General features: G+C 37.0%; 2 protein-coding genes and 1 pseudogene across 2 annotated transcripts; all 3 read left to right on the top strand.

Moving 5' to 3' along the window:
- Positions 1-7,527: 7,527 nt before the first annotated feature.
- On the top strand, positions 7,528-8,463 carry LOC116092142 (olfactory receptor 5W2-like). The gene has a single exon (XM_031373492.1). The coding sequence runs from the start codon at positions 7,531-7,533 to the stop codon at positions 8,461-8,463; it is 933 nt and encodes a 310-aa protein (XP_031229352.1). The 5' UTR covers positions 7,528-7,530.
- Positions 8,464-10,670: 2,207 nt separating this feature from the next.
- LOC116091705 lies at positions 10,671-13,101 on the top strand (annotated as a pseudogene).
- Positions 13,102-18,820: 5,719 nt separating this feature from the next.
- On the top strand, positions 18,821-21,622 carry LOC116092141 (olfactory receptor 5W2-like). Its single transcript, XM_031373491.1, has 2 exons — positions 18,821-18,933; positions 20,612-21,622. The coding sequence occupies exon 2, from the start codon at positions 20,630-20,632 to the stop codon at positions 21,566-21,568; it is 939 nt and encodes a 312-aa protein (XP_031229351.1). The 5' UTR covers positions 18,821-18,933; positions 20,612-20,629; the 3' UTR covers positions 21,569-21,622.
- The last annotated feature ends 613 nt before the right edge of the window (positions 21,623-22,235 follow it).

Genomic DNA, 22,235 nt, shown 5'->3' with positions numbered 1-22,235 from the left:
AAGGACAATCCAGAGACTGCTCCACCTGGGAATCCTTCCCATATTCAATCATCAAATCCAGACACTATTGTGGATGCCAGCAAGTGCTGGCTGACAGGAGCCTGATATAGCTGTCTCCTGAGAGGCTCTGATAGTACCTGACTAATACAGAAGTAGAGGTTCATAGCCATCCATTGGACTGAACACAGAGTCCCCAATAAAGAAGCTAGAGAAAGGACCCAAGGAGCTGAAGGGTTTGCAGCCTCTTAGGACAAACAACAATCTGAACTAACTTGTACCCTCAGAGCTCCCAGGGACTAAAACTTCAACCAAAGTGTACACATGGTGAGGCTCATGGCTCCAGTAGCATATGTATAGCAGAGGATGGCCTAGTTGGTCATCAAGGGCAGGAGAGGCCCTTGGTCCTGTGAAGATTCTATGCCTCAGTGTAGGGGAATGCCAGGGCCATGAAGTGGGAGAAGGTGGGTTGGTGAGCAGGGGGAGGGAGGATGGACCATAGTTTTTATTATTTTATTTTCTTTCTTTTTTTTTTGGAAGGGAAACTGTGAAAAGAGATATTATATGAAATATAAATAAAGAAAATATCTAATAAAAATGGGAACAAAAAAGAATATAACCTGGGGCCAAGAAACCATAATCTGGATAGCACAGGATGCACAATAGAAACAAGCATGAATTGGGAAAAAAGTCAACAAATGATTCCTAATGATATTCTGTTATACTCATAGACTGTTGTGGAGCCCAATTGTCAGCAAATGGCTTCACACAGCAACTGATGGAAATAGATGCAGACCCACAGCCAATCATTAGGCAGAGCTTGGGGAATCCCACAGTAGAGGGAGAGGAAGGTTTGCAGAAGCCAGAGAAGTCAAGGACACTTACTACAAGAAAAACCACAGAATAACTAACCAGGGTCCATAGGGGCTCACAGAGACTTAATGGTCAACCAGGGGGGGCCTGTCCTAGCACCTGCTTTGTACATATGTTATAGATGTGTTGCCTGATCTTCTTGTTGGATTCCTAGAAGTGGGAGCAGGAGCTGTCTCTAATTCTGTTGCCTACTTTTGAAACTGTTTTGCCCTACTGGGTTGCCTTGTCTAGCATTAATAGAAGAGGAGGTCCCTAGTCATACTGCGACTTGATATGCCATGGATAGTTGATATCCACAAAGGATGGTCCTTTTCTGAAGAAAAACAGAGGAGTAGTAGATAGGAAGAGGTAGGAAAAGTGGGGAGGAGGGGATGGGGAGAAAAGAGGGAAGGAAAACCTGTGGTCAGTATGTTAAGAAAAGAAAAGAAAAAAAAAGGAAAGTATAATCTGCAAAGGACTGACAACTTTGGAGCCAAGCAAGCAGTTGAAATAAAATTGGGCTTAGCATAAACACATTACTCCTAATAGTCACAAGAAAAGTAGACAATAAAATAAAGTAAGATGAATTCTTAGTGTCCTTGGTTTAATTTTACATGTATAAAAACATAACAAAGTATATCATATTGATTTTTAACTCTCCTACTCCTTAAAACTCCTCCCAACTTCAGACACTCTTTTTATTTCTATTTTTGTAATCCACTTAGACCAATTAACATTGCCCATATTCATATAGGGTTATCAACTGAAACACATACAATTATAAGAGGTAACAATACTAAAGCAAACACCCTGTTCTCCACTCATCAGCCATCAATTGAATAGAGTAACACAGCTAAGGGTAGAACATCATGAGTCACACAACCAAACTTGCTTGAATGTTGACATAATGAATCTTGTATAGGGAGGGAGCAACTAGTGATATGAATTCATAAGACCAATGGTCCTCTGCCTAACAGACATCATTTCACAGCAGTTTCCCCTCCCTCTGATTACAGTCCTTACAGTCATTTGGCTTCTCTTTCACTGTGCTCTTTGAGTCTTGGGACTAGTAGATATGATATGTATGTTATTATGTGAACATTCAACAGTGACTTCTTTTCTTTATTTTGACCAATTGTAGGTCTCTGTATTAGCTCCTATCCCATAAATTTTGAACTGTGAAAGCTGTATTAATTCCCTATCACCTGATGAATGTGAAATAAAAATATGGCAACTACATACAATGCTTCCTGGCTTATTTTAGAGTAATTTTTAATCTAGCAACATGGCTGTTCTGACAACATGGCTGTTCTGTTCATCGCAGCCAGTTATAATCTACCTGGAATGCCTTTAATCCCTAACAATAAAGGTAAGTTTACTTTATAGAAGGAAGAACCATGTTTGAAAGTGATATATGATTGAAGGATAGAAAATAATGATGAATCAGAGAAAGATTTAACAGAATGAGGTAAGATATGACCAATGATATGAGAAAAGAAGAGGAATCCAGAGTACTTAAGGGCAGCGAGAAAGAAAAACATGGTGTAGTGTGGTATGGTATATGGTGTGTGTATGATAGTTTTAACAGGACAGTTTTTCATAGACAGGTTATATAAAAAGCAACCTTGACACCATGAAGACAAAATTGACCTGAGAATGAGAAAGGGCTAGAAGATTAGAACATATTGCCAAAGCTATTATGAGGCCAGGCAGAGCAATTCAGTCAGAAGCTGAGAAAAGCTGGACTGAATCAGTCATCTTGGAAGGCTAGATTGTATGGGGGCTAGAGATTCTAGGCTTAGGCCTAGATATAAATTGAGCAAAGAAGAAAATGCTCTAAGCTCAGCCCAAGCTATGTATTTGCACAGGTTGGGTACAGCTCTCATCCTTCCACTTCATCTGAGAAAATAAAAATGACATTAAAACTTAGACATGGAAAGGTTTTTGGGTGAGTTGGTGTCCTTCTCCCTCCATTGGAGGGTTCCTGCATGGCTATAAGAGATGACTACTTCAGGTTTCATATCCACACAGCTAAGGTCACCCTCATTGGTTTTTTGAAAACTCCACAATCCCAAGTCTGTGGTATGTACTTGAGATGTCCCACTCCCCACCTCCCTTGCAAGCTTCATACTTCCATTTATTCTCCTGGCCCTCTGTCCTTCTTTTTTTCTCTCTCTCTACACCTAATCTTAACCTCCCAACCATTTATCGCCATCCCCACTCCCACTCAATTCCCTCTCTCCATCTACCTCCTATGACTATTTTATTCTGAATTCTAGATAGTATTCAAATATTCTCATTAGGCTTCTCTTTGTTTTTAGCTTCCATGGGTCTGTGGGGTGTGGTATTGTTAACCTGTATTATATGTCTCATATACAATTATAAGTGAATACATACCATGTATGTCATTTTGGGTGTACAAAATAATTTCAGGGACAAACATGAAACAAAGACTGAGAGAATGACCAAATAATACCTGCCACCACTTGAGAACCATCCCTTGGGCAAGCACCAATCCCTGCAGTCAGGAGGGTAGCATAATTAGCCCCTGAGAGGTTCTACTCAGCAACTGACTAAAACATAGGCAGAGACCTACAGTCAACCATTGGATGGAACTTGGCTACTATTATGGACAAGTTGCACAAAGTGTTGAGACACAAGAGGATAGGAATTTCACATGAAGATCAACAGAGTTGATTAATCTGGACTCTTGAGAGCTCTCAGAAACTGAGTGACTCTCCAAAGAGCATACATGAGCTGAACTAAGATGCTTAGAAGATGTGCAGCTCATTTTCCATGTTGCTCCCCCAACAACTAAAGCCACAGGGGCTGTCCCTAAAGCTGTTACCTGCCTGTGGAATCAGTTTCCCATCTGGCTCTTTGTATGGCTTCAGTAGGAGAGGATGCCCCTAACCCTGAAGAGACTTTATGCTCCAGTGTGGAGGATACCCAAGGGAGGTATAGTGTCCACTCTCTCAGAGGGTAAGGGGAGGGGGGGTGGGAGGAAGAGTGATAGCAGTCAGGAGATTTAAATGAATAAATTAGTTAATGGGAAAGAATATAGGTAGATATTGCTATAGAGAGGCCTTATATTTAGTGTTTTTTTAAATTTTGTTTAACTTAGGATATCTATAAAATCCAAGGAACCCCCAAAAGTATAATGGGTGGGGAAGAACATATTTTAATGAAGGATATGGAAAAAACACAAAATGTTATTAATAGAGAGAAGGATAATAGGAAGGGCAAGATGTAGATGGACAGAGGGTGCAGAGAGGAAAGTAGCAAACTAGCAATGGTACTTGGGGTGAAAATCTGGAATTAAGGATGTTTATAAAGCTACATGGATATTACTACTTAATACGTATTTCACATGGATACTTGTTACTTAATAATTATTCAGTAAATGGATCTCTGGATTATTTGCGGTGACACACCAGTATATGCTGGTCAGTGTTGTGCTTTTTTATAGAAGATTTCTATTTATAAGAATTTACTAAATGCAAACTTATCATTTTAAAACAAAATGTAAATGGATGCACTATTATGAATTATAACACAGTAAGCATGGGTATCATGAATTGCACTATACCTTACAAAGTGGCTATTCAGGGAGCTTCCTCCACAGGTGCTATGCATTATCAGGACAATTACATTTATGCAATTTAGTGTGCTGCTAATAATTGTGTAGCATGACATAGCATTATAAACCCAGGATAAGGAAACTGAAGTATTCAGGTAAGATAAAATTACAATTTTAGAGCTCAATTTGTTGCCTTTACATGGCTCCAGCAGCATATGTATAGCAGAGGATGGTCATCAATGGGAGGAGAGGCCCTTGACCCAGTGAAGGTTCTATGCCCCACTGTTGGGGAATGCCAGGGCCAGTAAGCAGGAGGAGGTGGGGTGTTGAGCAAGGGGAGGGGGGAGGGATCAGGGGTTTGTTTTAGTTTTTGTTATTTTATTTTATTTTTGGATGGGAATCTGGGAAAGGAGATATTGTAAATAAAGAAAGCATCTAATAAAAAAATGTCCTTCTTAATTCCAATGACTGGTTCAGTTTTAAACAGTGACAGAGATGGGATGTGAGTATGTCTCCATTCTCCTTTAACAAAACAGTCCTTTAGACCACAATAGGAAATAGAGTATAAGTAAAATGTTTCATTAAAATACTCAAGATTTTCTTCTGTAGCAGGGCTGTTTGTGTTCTATTTTTGTTTTGTGTGTTTGTTTATTTTCATCATCTATGATAACTATTTAGGATTCTATTGATATTTGGTATTTTGAAAACAACAACAACAACAACAACAACAAACTTTGGGCATAGGATTCCAGAACAGTTTTATTATTTATAGATCTCATATCTTTGTTGCCGATGGAAAAATGATACATTTTGAATTCTATGATATCACATTACACTAAATATTATGTAACAAAACATCACTATTGTTACCATACCCACCTCTAATTTGTATTATGACTTGCCAATTTTATCCTCAAATGCCTTTTGCTGAGGGAAGAGAGCTGGTTAAAAATATTCTATATAGGAGGAAATGACCAAAATATCTTATATAGCAAAATATAAATGCAGTATTTAGATCTCTATCCGAATGAGAATGCAATGACATAAATATCTAAATACTAAGTCCATATTAAGAGTGTATAGTGTCATATTAGTAATTAGAGAGTGCATTTTGAATACCCCAAAAATATCACATTTCTGATTTTTCCTCATTTTCAAATCATCGATTTAAGTAGGAGCAACTAATTATTTGGTAAATTAATTACACTCAAATTTTCCTTGAATGAGTTATACACATGCATTTTTAATTTGTAGTCATCATTTTACCTCACACAATTTTTATTCTTATTCTTAATAATCATTCATTGGGGTATCTACCTGAAAATAATTAACATGATACTTTTACTGATCTTCTATTTGTAAATAACTCTGTATGACTACACCTATGTGCCATGAAGAGGAAATCAAACAAGACCCACTCCCTATGGCCATACAAGAAGTATTGAATACAGATGAATCATTTTTATAGAAATGATGTACAATTTAGAATTGTGAGAGAAGAGAAAAACTTTTTATGAGAAGAGCATTGCTTAAGATGACCAGAGTTGAGGAGTTTGTTGCAAAGAGAAAAGAAATGAGATAGAAAACAAAACAAAAAAAAAATAGCGATTATTACAAGAGACTATATTTTAGTTTGGTTATTGGATGTTTGGTTTTACTAAATGCTATACATACTATTAATAAGCTGTGTAGCATTTGATGTGCATCCATTTATTAACAAGGATACAGAATTAAAAGTTAAGCCTTGATCAAAGCTCTGGCTGTATTCCTCAGAGAAAAAGCTGAGATGGGAACCTAATTAATCCTGCTTATGTACAGAATAGTGAATACACACTCTAACATATTTAAAAGCCAACAGCATGACAGAAACACAGTGTGGTGGGCATAATGTCCATGTAATGGAGATAACGGCAGAATAAATAGTTGAGGTAAGTTTCTCAACCTCTACATTTAAACAATACGGGAAAAGATATCTTGCTTTCTTTCTTTAACCAACTAATCAAGTTCTATGGAATCAAATTCTGAGTATACCTTGATGTCAGTTAAATACAGACTGAAGTCTAACGACCATTGGGTCTTTTTGCTATACTTGTGTGAATTTAACTGCCTTCATTTGCCACTTATGTAATCTTATAAAGGATTTTATGATTTATTTAGTGACCACAGTTTCTTGGTAAAACAGCTCTGTAAGTGACACGAAAAGAAATCTGAAGTGATCTTTCCCCAATTTTTGGTCAAATACTAATAAAATAAAAAACATGACAAATCAAAATCCATGTAAGTTCCATTAGATCCATATGCCATAAGGACTTAGTATAGAAAAATCAAATTAATTTATCACTGTACATGAATAAGCTTTCTAAAATATACCTATAAAAGCAAAGATTAACATAAGAAACAGAACATGAGTACTTCAGAAGCTCCTAATATTTATAGATATCATCAGGTTATTAATAAACCAATGATACAGAGGTATTGTGTAACTTTTTTTTTCACATTGGCTTGATAATCTTCTTTTATGTGAACTTAGAGTTTGGAATCTACCTTCAGATCATAAAAGCAATGAGTGATAACAAGTAACAAATAATTGAGTGAAATGTAGCATAACCATAACATAGCAATCCCCATGAATTTATTTGTATTTGATGTGATCAGAAGAGGTTAAGCTATGACTATTTATTAATACTATAGGTATGATCTTTCAGTTAAATTTCAGCAAATGTTTTTTTTTTTATATTGTTGAACTTCATATACACTTTTGTTGTTTCTTTCATGGGAATTGTGATCTAGTAACTAGTGTTAGGCTTCTCAATTCTACAACCTTAGGATGAGCATAAAAAAAAATCTGTCAGGAGTTATTTATTAACTAAAATGAAAAAAAATCAACTATCCACTTTAAATATTTGCAAGAATTTTTAATTATCATGCCATTTGAAGAGTGATTTGTATGGAGACTATCTTATGAATATATAAAATATATGTTGCAAAATGAAATTATATTCTGAACACTGACTACAATTTTCTTGGTTTGATAGATTAAACTCAAGTCTATCTATTGTTTTAATGCTTTCTGCATCTATTCAGGCAAAGAACAAAGAAGAATGGAGGAAGCAAACTGCTCCTCAGTCACTGAATTTGTCTTACTGGGAATCACTGACGACCCTAGCATGAAAGTGGTTCTATTCATTGTATTTCTTCTCATCTATCTCGTTATTCTTGTGACAAATACTGGAATGGTTGTTTTGATTAAACTGGATCCCCATCTTCACACACCAATGTACTTCTTCCTCAGCCATCTCTCTTTCTCAGATCTCTGCTATTCTACTGCAGTTGGACCAAAGATGCTGATGGACCTAATGGTCAAGCAGAAACACATTCCTTTTGTTGGCTGTGCAGTGCAATTTTTTTTCACCTGTATCTTTGTAGATGCTGAGTGCATGCTCCTGGCAGTGATGGCCTTTGATCGATACAAGGCCATCAGCAACCCTCTGATGTATGTAGTAGAAATGTCCAGTAAATTTTGCTACCAGCTCCTAGCTGGAGTTTACCTACTAGGAATGATAGATACTGTGATACATACTATAATGACCTTTGGATTATGTTTCTGTGGATCTAATGAGATTAATCATTTTTTCTGTGACATTCCTCCTATCCTGCTACTATCTTGCTCAGATACACAGATCAATGAGTTAATCACCTTTATTATTTTTGGGTTTATTGAACTGAGCACCATCTCAGGAGTCTTGGTCTCCTATTGTTACATTATCTCATCAGTCTTAAAAATCCGCTCCACAGATGGGAGGTCCAAAGCTTTCTCTACTTGTACCTCTCACTTAACTGCAGTTGCCATTTTCCAGGGAACACTGCTCTTCATGTATTTTCGTCCGGCTTCTGCTTACTCCCTGGATCAGGATAAAATCACCTCACTGTTTTATACCCTGGTGATCCCCATGCTCAACCCTCTTATTTACAGCCTGAGAAACAAAGATGTACAAGAGGCCCTGCAGAAACTGAAAAACAAAATATTTTTTTAAATAAAGATGCATACACTAAAGAGTATAAATGTATGCATACATGCAAGCTCTCATTGTTTTATTTCGTCTACATACTATGAAATTAAAAAAAACAGAATTCTAATACACTCCTAATTAGAACATACCTGTGTTTTGTGGTTCCTAATATTTTATACATTATTATTATTATTGTTATTGTTATTATTATTATTATTATTATTATTATTGGTTTTAGAATGCATGGTGCTCTATTTTTGGAGAAATTCCAAAATTATAAATAGTTCTAAGTTTTTTTGTTATTGAATATATTTAATTTGAATCTTTGACAGATTCAACTTCCTTGTATTTTGTGTTTAAACGATTTTGTGAAAATTAATTCTTCGGCTTAGTAGAAATTATATCTTTGTTAAGCATTTTAAATAAACTAAATTATTTGTAATAAAAAAGCATGTTACTTTAAGTACTGCAAAATCTTCAAGTCTAGACCATTATGAAGTTGAGCTCTTCTGAAATGCAGACATTTAGTTTTAGGGCTAAAGAAGTACAGGCACAATTGTGAGAAGAAAATACTCTAAATGCCAGAAATGACATTTCTCCATACTGAATTAGGCAGGAAAATGAGACTTCATGAAAAGTAAGCTTCAGATGTCACATACTAGGAGCATAGTGGTACATTTTCCTATTTCTCATGTTGTTGGAGATGTTGATCATGTTAATGAAGATTTCATAAATATATTGACAATACTTTGAGCACATCCATTCTCATAAACCCCTCATGTTACTCTGTCTCCTACTTATTCCCATTTGATAATTTGAATGACTTCATCTTTGAAATTTCTATCCAGATATTAGCTCAAATTTTAGTAAAGAACCTACTGCATATTCTTGTTATATTTTTATGATTTATTTTTATTCTATAATAGTGATTTTGGGGAGGTTTGCATGTGGTATAAATAATAGAGTAGATAACATTCAGAAGAAAGGATCTTGTTTATATTCACAAGCAAAATATATTTAAGACATTAGCTGAAGTAACTGTAATCATTTGATGTTTATATGTTGTCTTCCTGACTATCAATATCATATTATACCTCAAAAAAACTTATGCAGTTTTGTATATCATTAAATATGAAATAATAGAAAAGGTAAAGAAGTGCCACTGTGAGGTCCTAGCCACTTCTGAACTTAGTCACATCCCTCCATCTTTTTTACTTACCACTTCTAAGCCAGCATTAACTGTTCACCCTGTGATTCATAAATGATACTCCATTAAAGATACCATTCTCTTTCTTAAACATTTGTCTCTGACACAATGCTGATGAAATATAAATATATATTTTTAGAACTTCAAGCCTCATAATAATAGTACAATATCTTACTTGGTATCAAGTTGTAGATCACTTTGAGTGATTTATATAGTTGAGATATTTACAGTTCTATGAAGGAAAATACTGTTGATATGGATGCTGAGGTAGCTAACAAACCAGGTATCTTTTGACATTACTCACATAGAAAGGGGGGGAAAACACTCAGCTTGTTACTTAAGAGACTTTCAACTACTCAGTCTTTCTCTGCTCAACTTTATTATGTTAAAACAATGAGGGAATTTATTTAAGACTGTAAGAATAAGACCAAATATGTAAGATCGGGGGGAAAAGTCCTTAACACACTATATTATCTATTAAAACTTTATTTGCAACTGCCTCTCTCATGTTAGTTTCTTCCCACTGCCATTCCATGATATCTTGTGTGAAAACATTCTAGAATGGTAGTAAATCTCAGAGAGTCTTCTGCTTTTCCAAAGAGCATTTGAGGGATGCTTTGAAGATTATCAAAATCATGATAGAACTAATTTATGGGAAGGAATGCTTCTGGAAAAGAACTTTCAAACTTCCACTTGTGTCATTTGTAGTAAATGTATCTAAGTCTTTCTCTTAAAAACACAATTAAAAACAAAACAAAACAAAAAAAAACAAGCACTCAAAAACAATAACAAACAGATAAACAAACTTCTACTAAAACAAGTGAAAAAAAAATCCATGGAGTTTGTTTTGTGTTAGCTAACTACTCCTGAGCATGCAGCCTCCCCTGAAGTATGGTTAACATACCCTTTGGAGAGAGCTAATTTCCCCTTTCCCAGCAGCTGCCAATTGTAAATAATTCCTTGGTTAAGAATTTTTGTGTAGGGATGAGGCGGTGGAATGGCGCTGGGTGCATGATTTTGAACAAACCCGGGTCTGTGTTTCAGAGGCACCACAGCCTGCTTGGCTGCTGGGAGCCCTGGGAGCGTTGTGAGAGAAGGAGGGGGCGGCGCTGCTGCCTAAGCACCTGGGCATCTCTCTAGAAGCAGTGCGATCACGAATGTGGTGAATAGTTTGCTTCCAGAGAACAAAATGGATACTCCTATAACTAAAGTGGATGAGGATGGTATTGAGGCTGTAACTGTATCTTCCCCATTTCCCATGGAAACAGAGCTGGAAGAAATTGTCAACATAAATTCTATTGGTGACTCTTACAGCCACGCCTATTTTCACGGAACCAACCACAATGTACAGTAACCACACTAAACAAGCTGGAGTGAATACCATAGTTTCTAAAGCAGATTCTAATACCATAGTGAAACTAGCATTTCCTAGTGGCCATCAAGAACTTGGTGCTCAGACTCCTATTACTATATCAGCCAATTAGATTATTTTAAGCCAAGTATCTCAGACATCTGATCTTAAACTTGTCAATCAGACCCTTAAACCAGATGGACAGAAGTTAATAGTAACAACTTTGGGCAAGTCTGCTTCACCAATTATTTTTGCATTACCCCATAGTCAACTACCCCAGGCTCAGAAAGTTACAGCTCAGGCTCAGCCAGGAGATGCTAAGTTACCACCGCAGCAGATTAAAGTAGTTACCATTGGAGGGAGGCCAGAGGTGAAACCTATCTTTGGTGTCTCAGCACTGACCCCAGGAAGCCAACGGATTAATACTACTCTCAGACCTCTGTGTTACAGACCCAACAGTTAAAAACAGTACAGATTGCTAAGAAACCTCGGACTTCAACTTCGGATCCAGTGATCACGAAGCTGATTTTTGCAAAACCAATTAATACCAAAGCAATTATGGGACAGACAACTCAAGCATCTCCAGTCGTCATCACAGGTAGGGTTCTTTCACAGTCTACTCCTGGAACTCCATCAAAGACTATAACAATATCAGAAAGTGGTGTTTTTGGATCAACTTTAAACTCTACAACACAGACACCAAATAAGATAGCCATCTCACCTTTGAAGTCGCCATATAAGACAGTGAAATCAGCTGTGCAGACCATCACTGTGGGAGGAATGAGCACATCACAGTTTAAGACCATCATTCCTCTGGCAACTGCTCCGAGTGTCCAACAGAATCAAGTGCCTGGAAGCAAGTTTCATTATGTCAGAATTGTTACTTCCAGAACAGCCAGTAGCTCAGCCCAGCCAGTCAGAGCCCCAGGGTAAAAATGCAGCCTCTACAGCAAGCAAAACCAGTGTTTGTTACTACAACCCCTGTAAGGATATCAGTTCCCTTTGTCTAAGCTCAGGCCATTAAGCAAGTTGTTCCAAAACCAATCAATTCAACTTCACAAATTGTAGCTACTAGCCAGCCACAGCAGCGGCTCATCATGCCTGTCATGCCCCAGATCCAGCCCAACCTCACTAAAACCTGACATCAGGTACAGTGTTGGCACCAGCTCTAGGAACAGGGAATGTGGGTTATGCAGTGTTTCCAGCTCAATATGTTACTCAGTTACAGCAGTCTTCGTATGTGTCTATAGCAAGGAACTCTAATTTTACTGGAATATCTGGCATCCAGACACAGGCACGGCTTCCATTCAATGGCATAATTCCATCAGAGTCTGCCAGGCGGCTGAAAAAACCCTGTAACTGTACAAAATCACTGTGTTTGAAATTATACTGTGACTGCTTTGCAAATGGTGAATTCTGCAACAACTGAAACCGTACCAGGTGTCACAACAATTTAGAGCATGACAATGAGAGATAGAATGCAATCAAGGCAGGACTTGACAGAAATCCCGAAGCCTGCAAGCCAAAGATAAGAAAAGGAAAAGAGGGGGAGTTAGATCGGCGGCACAGCAGAGGGTGTAACTGCAAACTGTCAGGGTGTCTTAAAAACTACTGTGAGTGCTATGATGCAAAAATAATGTGTTCCTCCCTCTGCAAATGCACTGGCTGTAAGAATTTTGAAGAAAGCCCAGAAGGGAAGGCATTGATGGACTTAGCAGACGCGGCTGAAGTAAGGGTCCAGCAGCAGACAGCAAGGAAGACCAAGCTATCCTCTCAGATCTCAGACTTGCTTACAAGGCCAACCCCAGCTCTGAACAGTGGAAGAGGAAAATTGCCATTTATATTTGTACCTAAAGAAGTAGCTGAAGCCACGTGTAACTGCCTTCTTGTCCAGGCAGAAAGGGCAGACAAGAAGGGGAAATCAAAGGCAGCAGCAGAGAGGAAGGTACTTGAGGAATTTAAATGATGTTTGATGAGCATCATCAACTCTGCAGGAAAAGCAAACAGTGACCCCTGTGTCATGCACTGCTAATTCTTGCACAAAAGACTGAATGGAACTGGACAGAAATTTTAAGGTGCCCGAACACTTGGTTTTCTAGAACAGAGTGTAACAATTACTGTATTTTAAATCAGCCTTTGTTTTAAGAGATCTGAAACTATAATATTGAAAGAGAAGAAATTTTAAATAAAGAAATTAGTACATTTTAAATCTTAGTTAATTCTACCTATGCCCCTTCTAATTTTTTCTTTAATTTTTTTCTTTTATTGTATTTTATATATATATATATATATATATATTAATTTACTTGGGTTTCTTAAGAACTAGATGTTCTGTCCTGATTCTATTGACAAAGAACATTCATAAACTATTGGCTTATAATTTATAATGTATGGTGTTGTTTGACTTTGTTCAATAGAAAAGGCCAAAGTACCCTGGGTATTACCCATTCTTTGGCTACAGACCCAGAACATTCATAGTTGGAATGCCCACATAACCAAATTCTTAGTGAAACATATTTAGAAGATATTTTGTTTAGACAAACATCATCCTTTAAAAAAAATCAGATTTTTAGAGTGGATTCTAGAATGTCTGTTGTCTCTTTGGGAATATCAGAAAGGGAAACAACCTCCACCACACTTTTCAGATATAAACTTTATATTTTCTTTAAAGAAAGCAAAATATTGTCAGTGGCTCGGGTTCCTTCCAGATTGGACTGGTGTCCTGAGCAGAACTTGGATGCAAGCTCTGCAGCCAGTACCACAACACAGAGAGGAAGCTCCACTCCCAGGTGCTCTAACAAGCCCAGGGTCACAGGATCCCAGAATCACAGGATCACAGAGACAGCTTGAATCCAAGGAGTTCTGACACAACCAGGATCACAGGAAGGACAGGCTCCAGTCAGATTTAGCAAGGGCAAGTAGCACTAGAGATAACTAGATGGCGGGGTGGGGGGGAGGCAAGCATAAGAAAATAAACAGCATAAACTAAGGTCACTTGGCATCATCAGAACCCAATTCTCCCACCATAGCAAGTTCTGGACATACCAGTACACCAAATAAGCAAGATTCTGATATAAAATCACTTCTCATGGTGATGATACAGGACATTAAGAAAGACATAAATAGCACCCTCAAAGAAATACAGGAGAATACAGGTAAACAGCTAGGAGCCCTTCAAGAGGAAACACAAAAGATCCCTTAAAGAACTACAGGAAAACACAATCAAACAGGTGAAGAAAATGAGCAAAACCATCCCGAATCTAAAAATGGAAATAGATAAAACAATGGATTTATGAAATTCTTAGGGAGATAGATAGATATGGAGAATATCATCCTGAGTGAGGTAACCCAATCACAAAAGAACACACATGGTATGCACTCTCTGATAAATGGTTATTAGCCCAGAAGTTCAGAATACAGGAAGAACAACCCACAAACCACAAGAAACTCAAGAAGAAGGAAGACCAAAAGGTGGACATTTAATTCCTTCTTAAAGGGGGAAACAAAATACCCATGGAAGGAGTTGCAGAGACTAACTATGGAGCAGAGACTGAAGGAAGGACAAGCCAGCCTAACATAGCTCTCTCCTGAGAGACTCTGACAGTATCTGACTAATACAGGTATAGAAGCTTACAGCCATCCATTGAACTGAGTACAGGGTCCCCAATGAAGGAGTTAGAGAAAGGACCAAAGGAACTGAAGGGTTTACAGCCCCTTAGTACAAACAACAATATGAACTAACTAGTACCCTCAGAATTCCCAGGGACTCAACCACCAACCAAGGACTATACATGGTGGGGGTGATTTTTCTGTCAGTATGTGTATAGTAGAGGATTGCAAAGTCGATAATCAATGAGAGGAGAGGTCCTTGGCCCTGTGAAGATTCTGTGCCCCAGTGTAGGGGAATGCCAGGGCCAATAAGTGGGAGAAGGTGGGGTGGCAAGCATGGGGAGTGGGAGGCAACAGGTGTTTGTTCTTGTTGTTTTTGTTTGTTTTTTGGAGGGGAAACTGGGAAAGGAGAAATCATATGACACATAAATAAAGAAAATATAAACTAATACTAATAAAAAACATAGTAAAAATGGCCATCTTACCAAATGCAATCTATAGATTCAATGCAATCCCCATCAAAATTCCAACTCAATTCTTCACAGACTTAGGAAGAGTAATTTGCAAATTCATCTGGAACAACAAAAAAACCAGGATAGCCAAAACTACTCTCAACAATAAAGGAACCTCTAGTGGAATCACAATCCCGGACCTTAAGCTGTATACAGAGCAATTGTGATAAAAACTGCATGGTATTGGTACAGTGACAGGCAGGTAGATCAATGGAACAGAATTGAAGACCCAGAAATGAACCCACATATCTATAGTCACTTGATCTTTGACAAAGGAGCTGAAACCATACAGTGGGAAAAAAGACAGCATTTTCAATAGATGGTGCTGGCTCAACTGGCAGTTAGGATGTAGAAAAATGCAAACCGATCCAATCCTATCTCCTTGTACAAAGCTCAAGTCCAAGTAGATCAAGGACCTCCTCATAAAACCAGATACATTCAAACTAATAGAAAAGAAAGTGAGGAAGAACGTTGAGCACATAGGCAGAGGGGGAAATTTCCTGAACAGAACGCCAATAGCTTATGCTCTAAGATCAAGAATTGACAAATGGGACCTCATAGAGTTGCAAAGCTTCTATAAGGCAAAAGACACTGTCAATAGGACCAAACAGCAACCAACAAATTGGGAAAAGATCTTTACCAACCCTATATCTGAAAGAGGGATAATATCCAATGTATACAAAGAACTCAAGAAGTTAGACTCCAGAGAACCAAATAACCCTAGTAAAAATGAGGTACAGAGCTAAACAAAGAATTCTCAACTGATGAATACTGAGTGGCTGAGAAGCACCTAAAGAAATGTTCAACATCCTTAGTCATCAGGGAAATGCAAATCAAAACAACCCTGAGATTCCACCTCACAACAGTCAGATTGGCTAAGATAAAAATCTCAGGTGACAGCAGATGCTGGAGAGGTTGTGGAGAACGAGGGACATTCCATTGCTGGTGGGACTGCAAGCTGGTACAACCACTCTGGAAATCAGTTTGGCGGTTCCTCTAGAAATTGGACATAGTTCTACTGGAGGACCCAGCTATACCACTCCTGGGCATATACCCAGAAGATGCTCTAGTATGTAATAAGGACACATGCTCCACCATGTTCATAGCCTTATTTATAATAGCCAGAAACTAGAAACAATCCAGATGTCCCTCAACAGAGGAGTGGATACAGAAATTGTGGTACATCTACACAATGGAGTACTACTCAAGTTTTTAAAACAATGAATTTATGAAATTCTTAGTGAAATGGATGGAACTAGAAAATATCCTGAGTGAGGTAACCCAATCACAAAAGAACACACATGGTATGCACTCTCTGATAAGTGATTATTTGTCCAGAAGTTCAGAATACAGGAAGAACAACCCACAAACCACAAGAAACTCAAGGAGAAGGAAGACCAAAAGGTGAACATTTAATTCTTTCTTAAAAGGGGAAACAAAATACCCACAGAAGGAGTTGCAGAGACTAACTATGGAGCAGAAACTGAAGGAAGGACAAGCCAGCCTAATATAGCTCTCTCCTGAGAGGCTCTGACAGTACCTGACTAATACAGATGTAGAGGCTTATAGCCATCCATTGAACTGAGTACAGGGTCCCCAATGAAGGAGTTAGAGAAAGGACCAAAGGAGCTGAAGGGTTTACAGCCCCTTAGGAGGAACAACAGTATGAACTATCTAGTACCCTCAGAGCTTACAAGGACTATACATTGTGGGACTGATTGTTCTGGCAGCATGTGTATAGTAGAGGATTGCAAAGTTTATCATCAATGGGAGGAGATGCCCTTGCCCCTGTGAAGATTCTATGCCCCAGTGTAGGGGAATGCCAGGGCCATTAAGTGGGAGAGGGTGGGGTGGGGGAAGCATGGGGTTTGTTCTTGTTGCTTTTTGTTTTGTTTTGTTTTTGAGGGGAAACCGGGGAAGGAGAAATCATATGGCATGTAAATAAAGAAAATATCTAATAAAAAAATAAGAAAAAAAACAATGAATTTATCAAATTCTTGGGGAAATGGATGGACCTGTAGAATATCATCCTGAGTTGGCCAAGTTGGTCATCATGGAAGGAGAGGCCCCTGGCCCTGTGAAGGTTCCATGCCCCAGTGTAGGGGAATGCCAGGGCCAGTAAGTAGGAGGAGTATAGGGTGGTGAGCAGGGCAAGGGGGGAGGGAACCACGGTTTGTTTCAGGTTTTGTTTTTTTATTTTATTTTATTCTTTTTTGGGGGGAGGGGAACCTGGGAAAGGAGATATTGTAAATAAAGAAAACATCTAATTAAAAAAAAAAGAAAATTGGCACCAATGAATGAAGAGAAAAATGGTAACAATTCAGATAAATTGAAATCATGTAACTTTTCTCATCATAATGCAATAAAAGTTGATTGAAAAAAAGTAGCTTACTTAGTAAGAAATGCACTGTTTTCAAAAAATCAAAGAAATACAAATTTAAACTGAAATAACAAAAAGTTTTTAAAACATTACAATGATTTACACTTTCTAAAATTATATCACACAGTCTCATTTCATAATTATTGTGGCTTTATAGAAGTTACAGCATCTCATGTCATTAAGAAACACACACATAGACCCAAGCAGAAAGAGTAATTGAGACACTATGCTACATAAATGCACATTAAGTTACATGTGATTTAATATTTAAATGTTTAGTTTTAGACACTTGAATATATTCTTATATTAATGACTTGACATAAGCCAAATAGTATAAAAAGCATAATATATTACTTTAAAAAACAGAGTAAAAACACTTTGCCTCTAATCAAATTATTTAACTAAATGCAAAAAGTTTACTTTGTGACACCCCGTATTTAAAATTCAGTGTTTGGGAGGCAGAGGCAGGCGGATTTCTGAGTTCGAGGCCAGCCTGGTCTCCAGAGTGAGTTCCAGGACAGCCAGGGCTATACAGAGAAACCCTGTCTCGAAAAAAAAAAAAAAAATAAAAAAAATAAAATAAAATTCAGTGTTTTTATTAGACTCTGTAGTATGTAAAGTAATGTGTCTCTTTATTTTTGTGCCTTCTCTTATATTCTTTTTTCTGTTTGCTTTATCCAATTAGATATCTTAACTTTCATTTTATATTATTTTATTATTATTCCTTATAAACCTCTTTTTTTTTTATTATGAAAGACAGAAGTGGATTAGATCCATATGAAAAGCTAAGTGAGGAAAGGGTGGGAGAATGATGGGGTATGGAAAGTGTAAATAGGTTACATTATTTGAAAAAAATTTTAATTCAAAAAATAGCCATTGACTCAAACAAAATAATAATTAGTTATCTTTAGGAAATGAACAAATAATATTTGCTATCTTCAAAAGGAAATGTGGATATATTTATGGAAGTCCATGAATTTATTGAATTTTGGGGGTGAGTGTAAATATGTACAGGTGTACAGGTATGTAATAGTTCTGTGTTTTATTACAAAAATATATAGTGAGTGACAATCAGAAATTAATGAATGCAAAATTAATTGTAGTCATTTTGTTAATGCTAATATGTGGAATTAGCTACATAGGAATATTTTTAACTTGATAATAAGAATGCACTTATCACCCAATTGTATGAAATCACAGTTAGTCCATGTTATTATAACTTTCTCTTATTCCTAAAAGACCAAATCTTAGGCACTCAGGGACCATAGAAGGAGGCTTATAACACAGGAGATTCCAGAGAGTGCTGACAGAAATATATCCACTAACATCTCTAGTCCTGGATCAGGTATAGACATATTTGCTGTTTTTTCATAATACAAGTTTGCTTATTTTTCATTTATACTAAATACACTTATGAAAGCAGATATGAAACAAGGTAAATGTCTGCTTTATATACTAGGCATCTTAATGTTTAACAAAATAACATAGGTGCGAAATGTATTAAGTTAGACTTGAGAAATTGGAAAATTTCACTTATTATTTCAAAAATAGACATGGAATTTTATGTATCTTAAATGTTATAAATACATTATATGAAAGTATTATTGTTTGATCATTATACTGAGATACTTAAAAAATTTATCCACATTTTAGAAATCTGTGGCCTACATGATAATTTTTAGATGTATTCACATATTTTATTAATCATTCTTCAATCCTATATATTTATATATATGAACTTTCTATGTTAATAAAACTATAAACATAGCAAAGGATATCTCTCAACTTTCATGTACATATGTAGACTGTTTCTTAGATTGCAACAATGAAACAAACAGTGAGACATGGACTTTAATTGGAAGAACTTCCCAGAAACAATTACGTTTTTAAAGCACAGGTCAGTTGATTAAAAGCTGCATGAAAGTCAAAAGGAAATAAGAACAAAGTAATGCAGTGTAACAACTTTTGGAGACATAGAAAGGCACAATGCTCAGACACAAATCTGAGTTCTGAGACAATGAACAGGGACAGCTGTTTACATGATAAATAGGTGTGCAGAGTATGAAAATTTGGCTTGATGAGGACTCAACTATTGGATAATCTGTTTTGTTATTTTTTTTACCACCTCTGCTCACAGCACGATTAGGGTAGAGTGTAGTTTCTGACAGAATCCTGTTTACATGCTCAGGAATTATGCCCATGCAGATCTTTCTGTCTACTTTCCAGGAGTCTATCTTTTTATTTGAATGGATCTCAATTCCTGGACCACAAGTTATAGTAGATGCAGAACTATTACTGAAACTAGAGATCAATTTGAAAGTGTTTCAGTAAAGTATGTGTATGTTTTACCTACAAGTACATGTGTCACACTGAGGAATGATCCATAGGATTAGAGAATGAAGAGATAAGAATTGTTACTTTCAGTATTCATAAATAATTATGCTTCTTCATTGTAGAGGATATATCAACATTTTTAATAAATAAAAAATAACAATTGTTCTCAGAAGAAATTAGCTTTCTTCATAAACTGATAGGAGAATCATAGCCAGTTTATCTGAGAATATCCACATCCCAACCCATAAAATAGAAAGGCCAAACTTCTCATAGTGCCGTGCTGTTTACTTAGAAATCATGTGAATAAATTCAGATAACTATATGCTACTTAGTCTAAAGAGAGCTATGCTGGCTGGCGGGATGGCTCAGTGGGTAAGAGCGCTGACTGCTCTTCCAAAGGTCCTGAGTTCGGATCCCAGCAACCACATGGTGGCTCACAACCACCCATAATGAGATATGACTCCCTCTTCTGGTGCGTCTGAAGACAGCTACAGCATACTATGCCGGAGGTGGGGCCGGAGCGAGTCATCTGTACAGCTAGTGTACTCATACACATAAAATAAATAAATCTTTAAAAAATAAATAAATAAAAATAAATAAAAAAAGAGAGCTATGCTGATATTGCAAATGCTCTAGTTTTCCTACTAATTGACAAGTGCTTATTTCAAGCACCTGTGGTTTTATAATTTTTTAATTTGGTTAAACAGAAATATTAATGGCCTGACTATGAACTCATAAAAACGATAACTGTCATTTTTTTTCTTTCATTGTAATCCCAGGGTTTCCAGATCACAAAAATGACTTTTGAGAATTTCACCATGTTGACGGATTTTGTCTTTTTAGGACTTTCTGGCAGACAGGATGTACAACAGGGCCTCTTTGCTTTCTTCTTTCTAGTTTATAGCCTAACTATAATTGCTAATCTAGGGATGATCATATTGATTAAACTGGACAACAGGCTTCACACACCTATGTACTATTTCCTGAGCAACCTGTCCTTTTGTGACGTCTGTTACTCCTCCACGGTCTCTCCCAAGATGCTGGCTGATTTCTTGTCTAAAGAGAAGAGGATTGCTTACAATTTATGTGCTCTTCAAATGTATTTTTTTGGGGCCTTTGCAGATGTAGAATGTCTCATGCTAGCTGTCATGGCCTATGATCGTTATGTTGCCATCTGCAATCCCCTGCTCTATACAATTGCAATGTCCAAGAAGGTCTGCATCCAGCTTGTGGCTGCTGCCTATGCAGTTGGCTTGGTGGATTCAGCCATCCACACATGCTGCACATTCCGACTTTCCTTCTGCATTTCAAATATCATCAACCACTTTTTCTGTGACATTCCCCCCTTGCTAGCCATCTCCTGCTCAGATACATCCATCAATGAAATAGTGATGTTCACATTCATTGGCTGCGTTGTAGGGTGCAGCATTGTCACTGTCCTTCTCTCCTACTGCTACATCATTGCTACCATCTGCAGGATGAACTCTGCTGAGGGCAGGTGCAAAGCATTTTCCACATGTGCCTCCCACCTCATGGCTGTAGCCATTTTTCATGGAACCCTGCTTTTCATGTATTTCCGACCCAGCTCAAGTTACTCCATGGACACAGACAAAATGGCCTCTGTTTTCTACACAGTTGTGATTCCTATGTTAAACCCACTGATCTATAGTTTGAGAAATAAGGATGTGAAGGGGGCTCTGAAGAAGGCAATCAATATTAACTTGTGGCCTGAGTGAAATTCTGTGTCACATGACAAAATGAGTAGAATTTTCCGAGACTGTGTTTATGTGTACTAATATAGACCCCCTGGGGTACAAATTTTGAAATATTTTCTACTGGGAATTGCATGTAATGAGAGCAATCACTGTCCTTAATCTTCACTTGAAACTAAAAACAAGCCATTATGTGAGTTTTGAAGAGAGTCATTTAACAATTTTCATTGGTAGTGAGATAAGATTGGACTGAGCAAATTTCTTACACCTGACATCCTACAACTTTTCCTCTAGTTTCAATCAATGGGTCCATTAAATAAAGTTGATGTATTCAGTCCATATTTGAGGATAAAAATAAGCTTTGCTGTTGTTCTTGTTTTAGCAATCTTCATGTGTCTTAGTATAACCAAACTTATGTCCATAGCATTGCAGTCAATAAGAATATATTGCATAGCAAAGAAGAATATACATAATTAAACCAAGGATGTCTGTTTTAGACTCTCACTCTATGTTACTATTATTGTTCTTTCTTTTAGTTTATGTTATTATCACTTGTCTTTTCATCTATTGATAGAGGATTCCAATTAAAAGATAATGATTAAATAACTAAGTCTATATAACTATACAAAGGTAATATATCTTGGATAAATAGAAATGTTAACACAACTTTCTTAATTTCCTAATAGTATAT

Source organism: Mastomys coucha, unplaced genomic scaffold (genome assembly GCF_008632895.1).
Source record: "Mastomys coucha isolate ucsf_1 unplaced genomic scaffold, UCSF_Mcou_1 pScaffold15, whole genome shotgun sequence".
Classification (NCBI taxonomy): domain Eukaryota; kingdom Metazoa; phylum Chordata; class Mammalia; order Rodentia; family Muridae; genus Mastomys; species Mastomys coucha.
The sequence above is the reverse complement of the archived record's forward strand: the minus strand, read 5'-3'. Positions and strand labels throughout refer to the sequence as shown.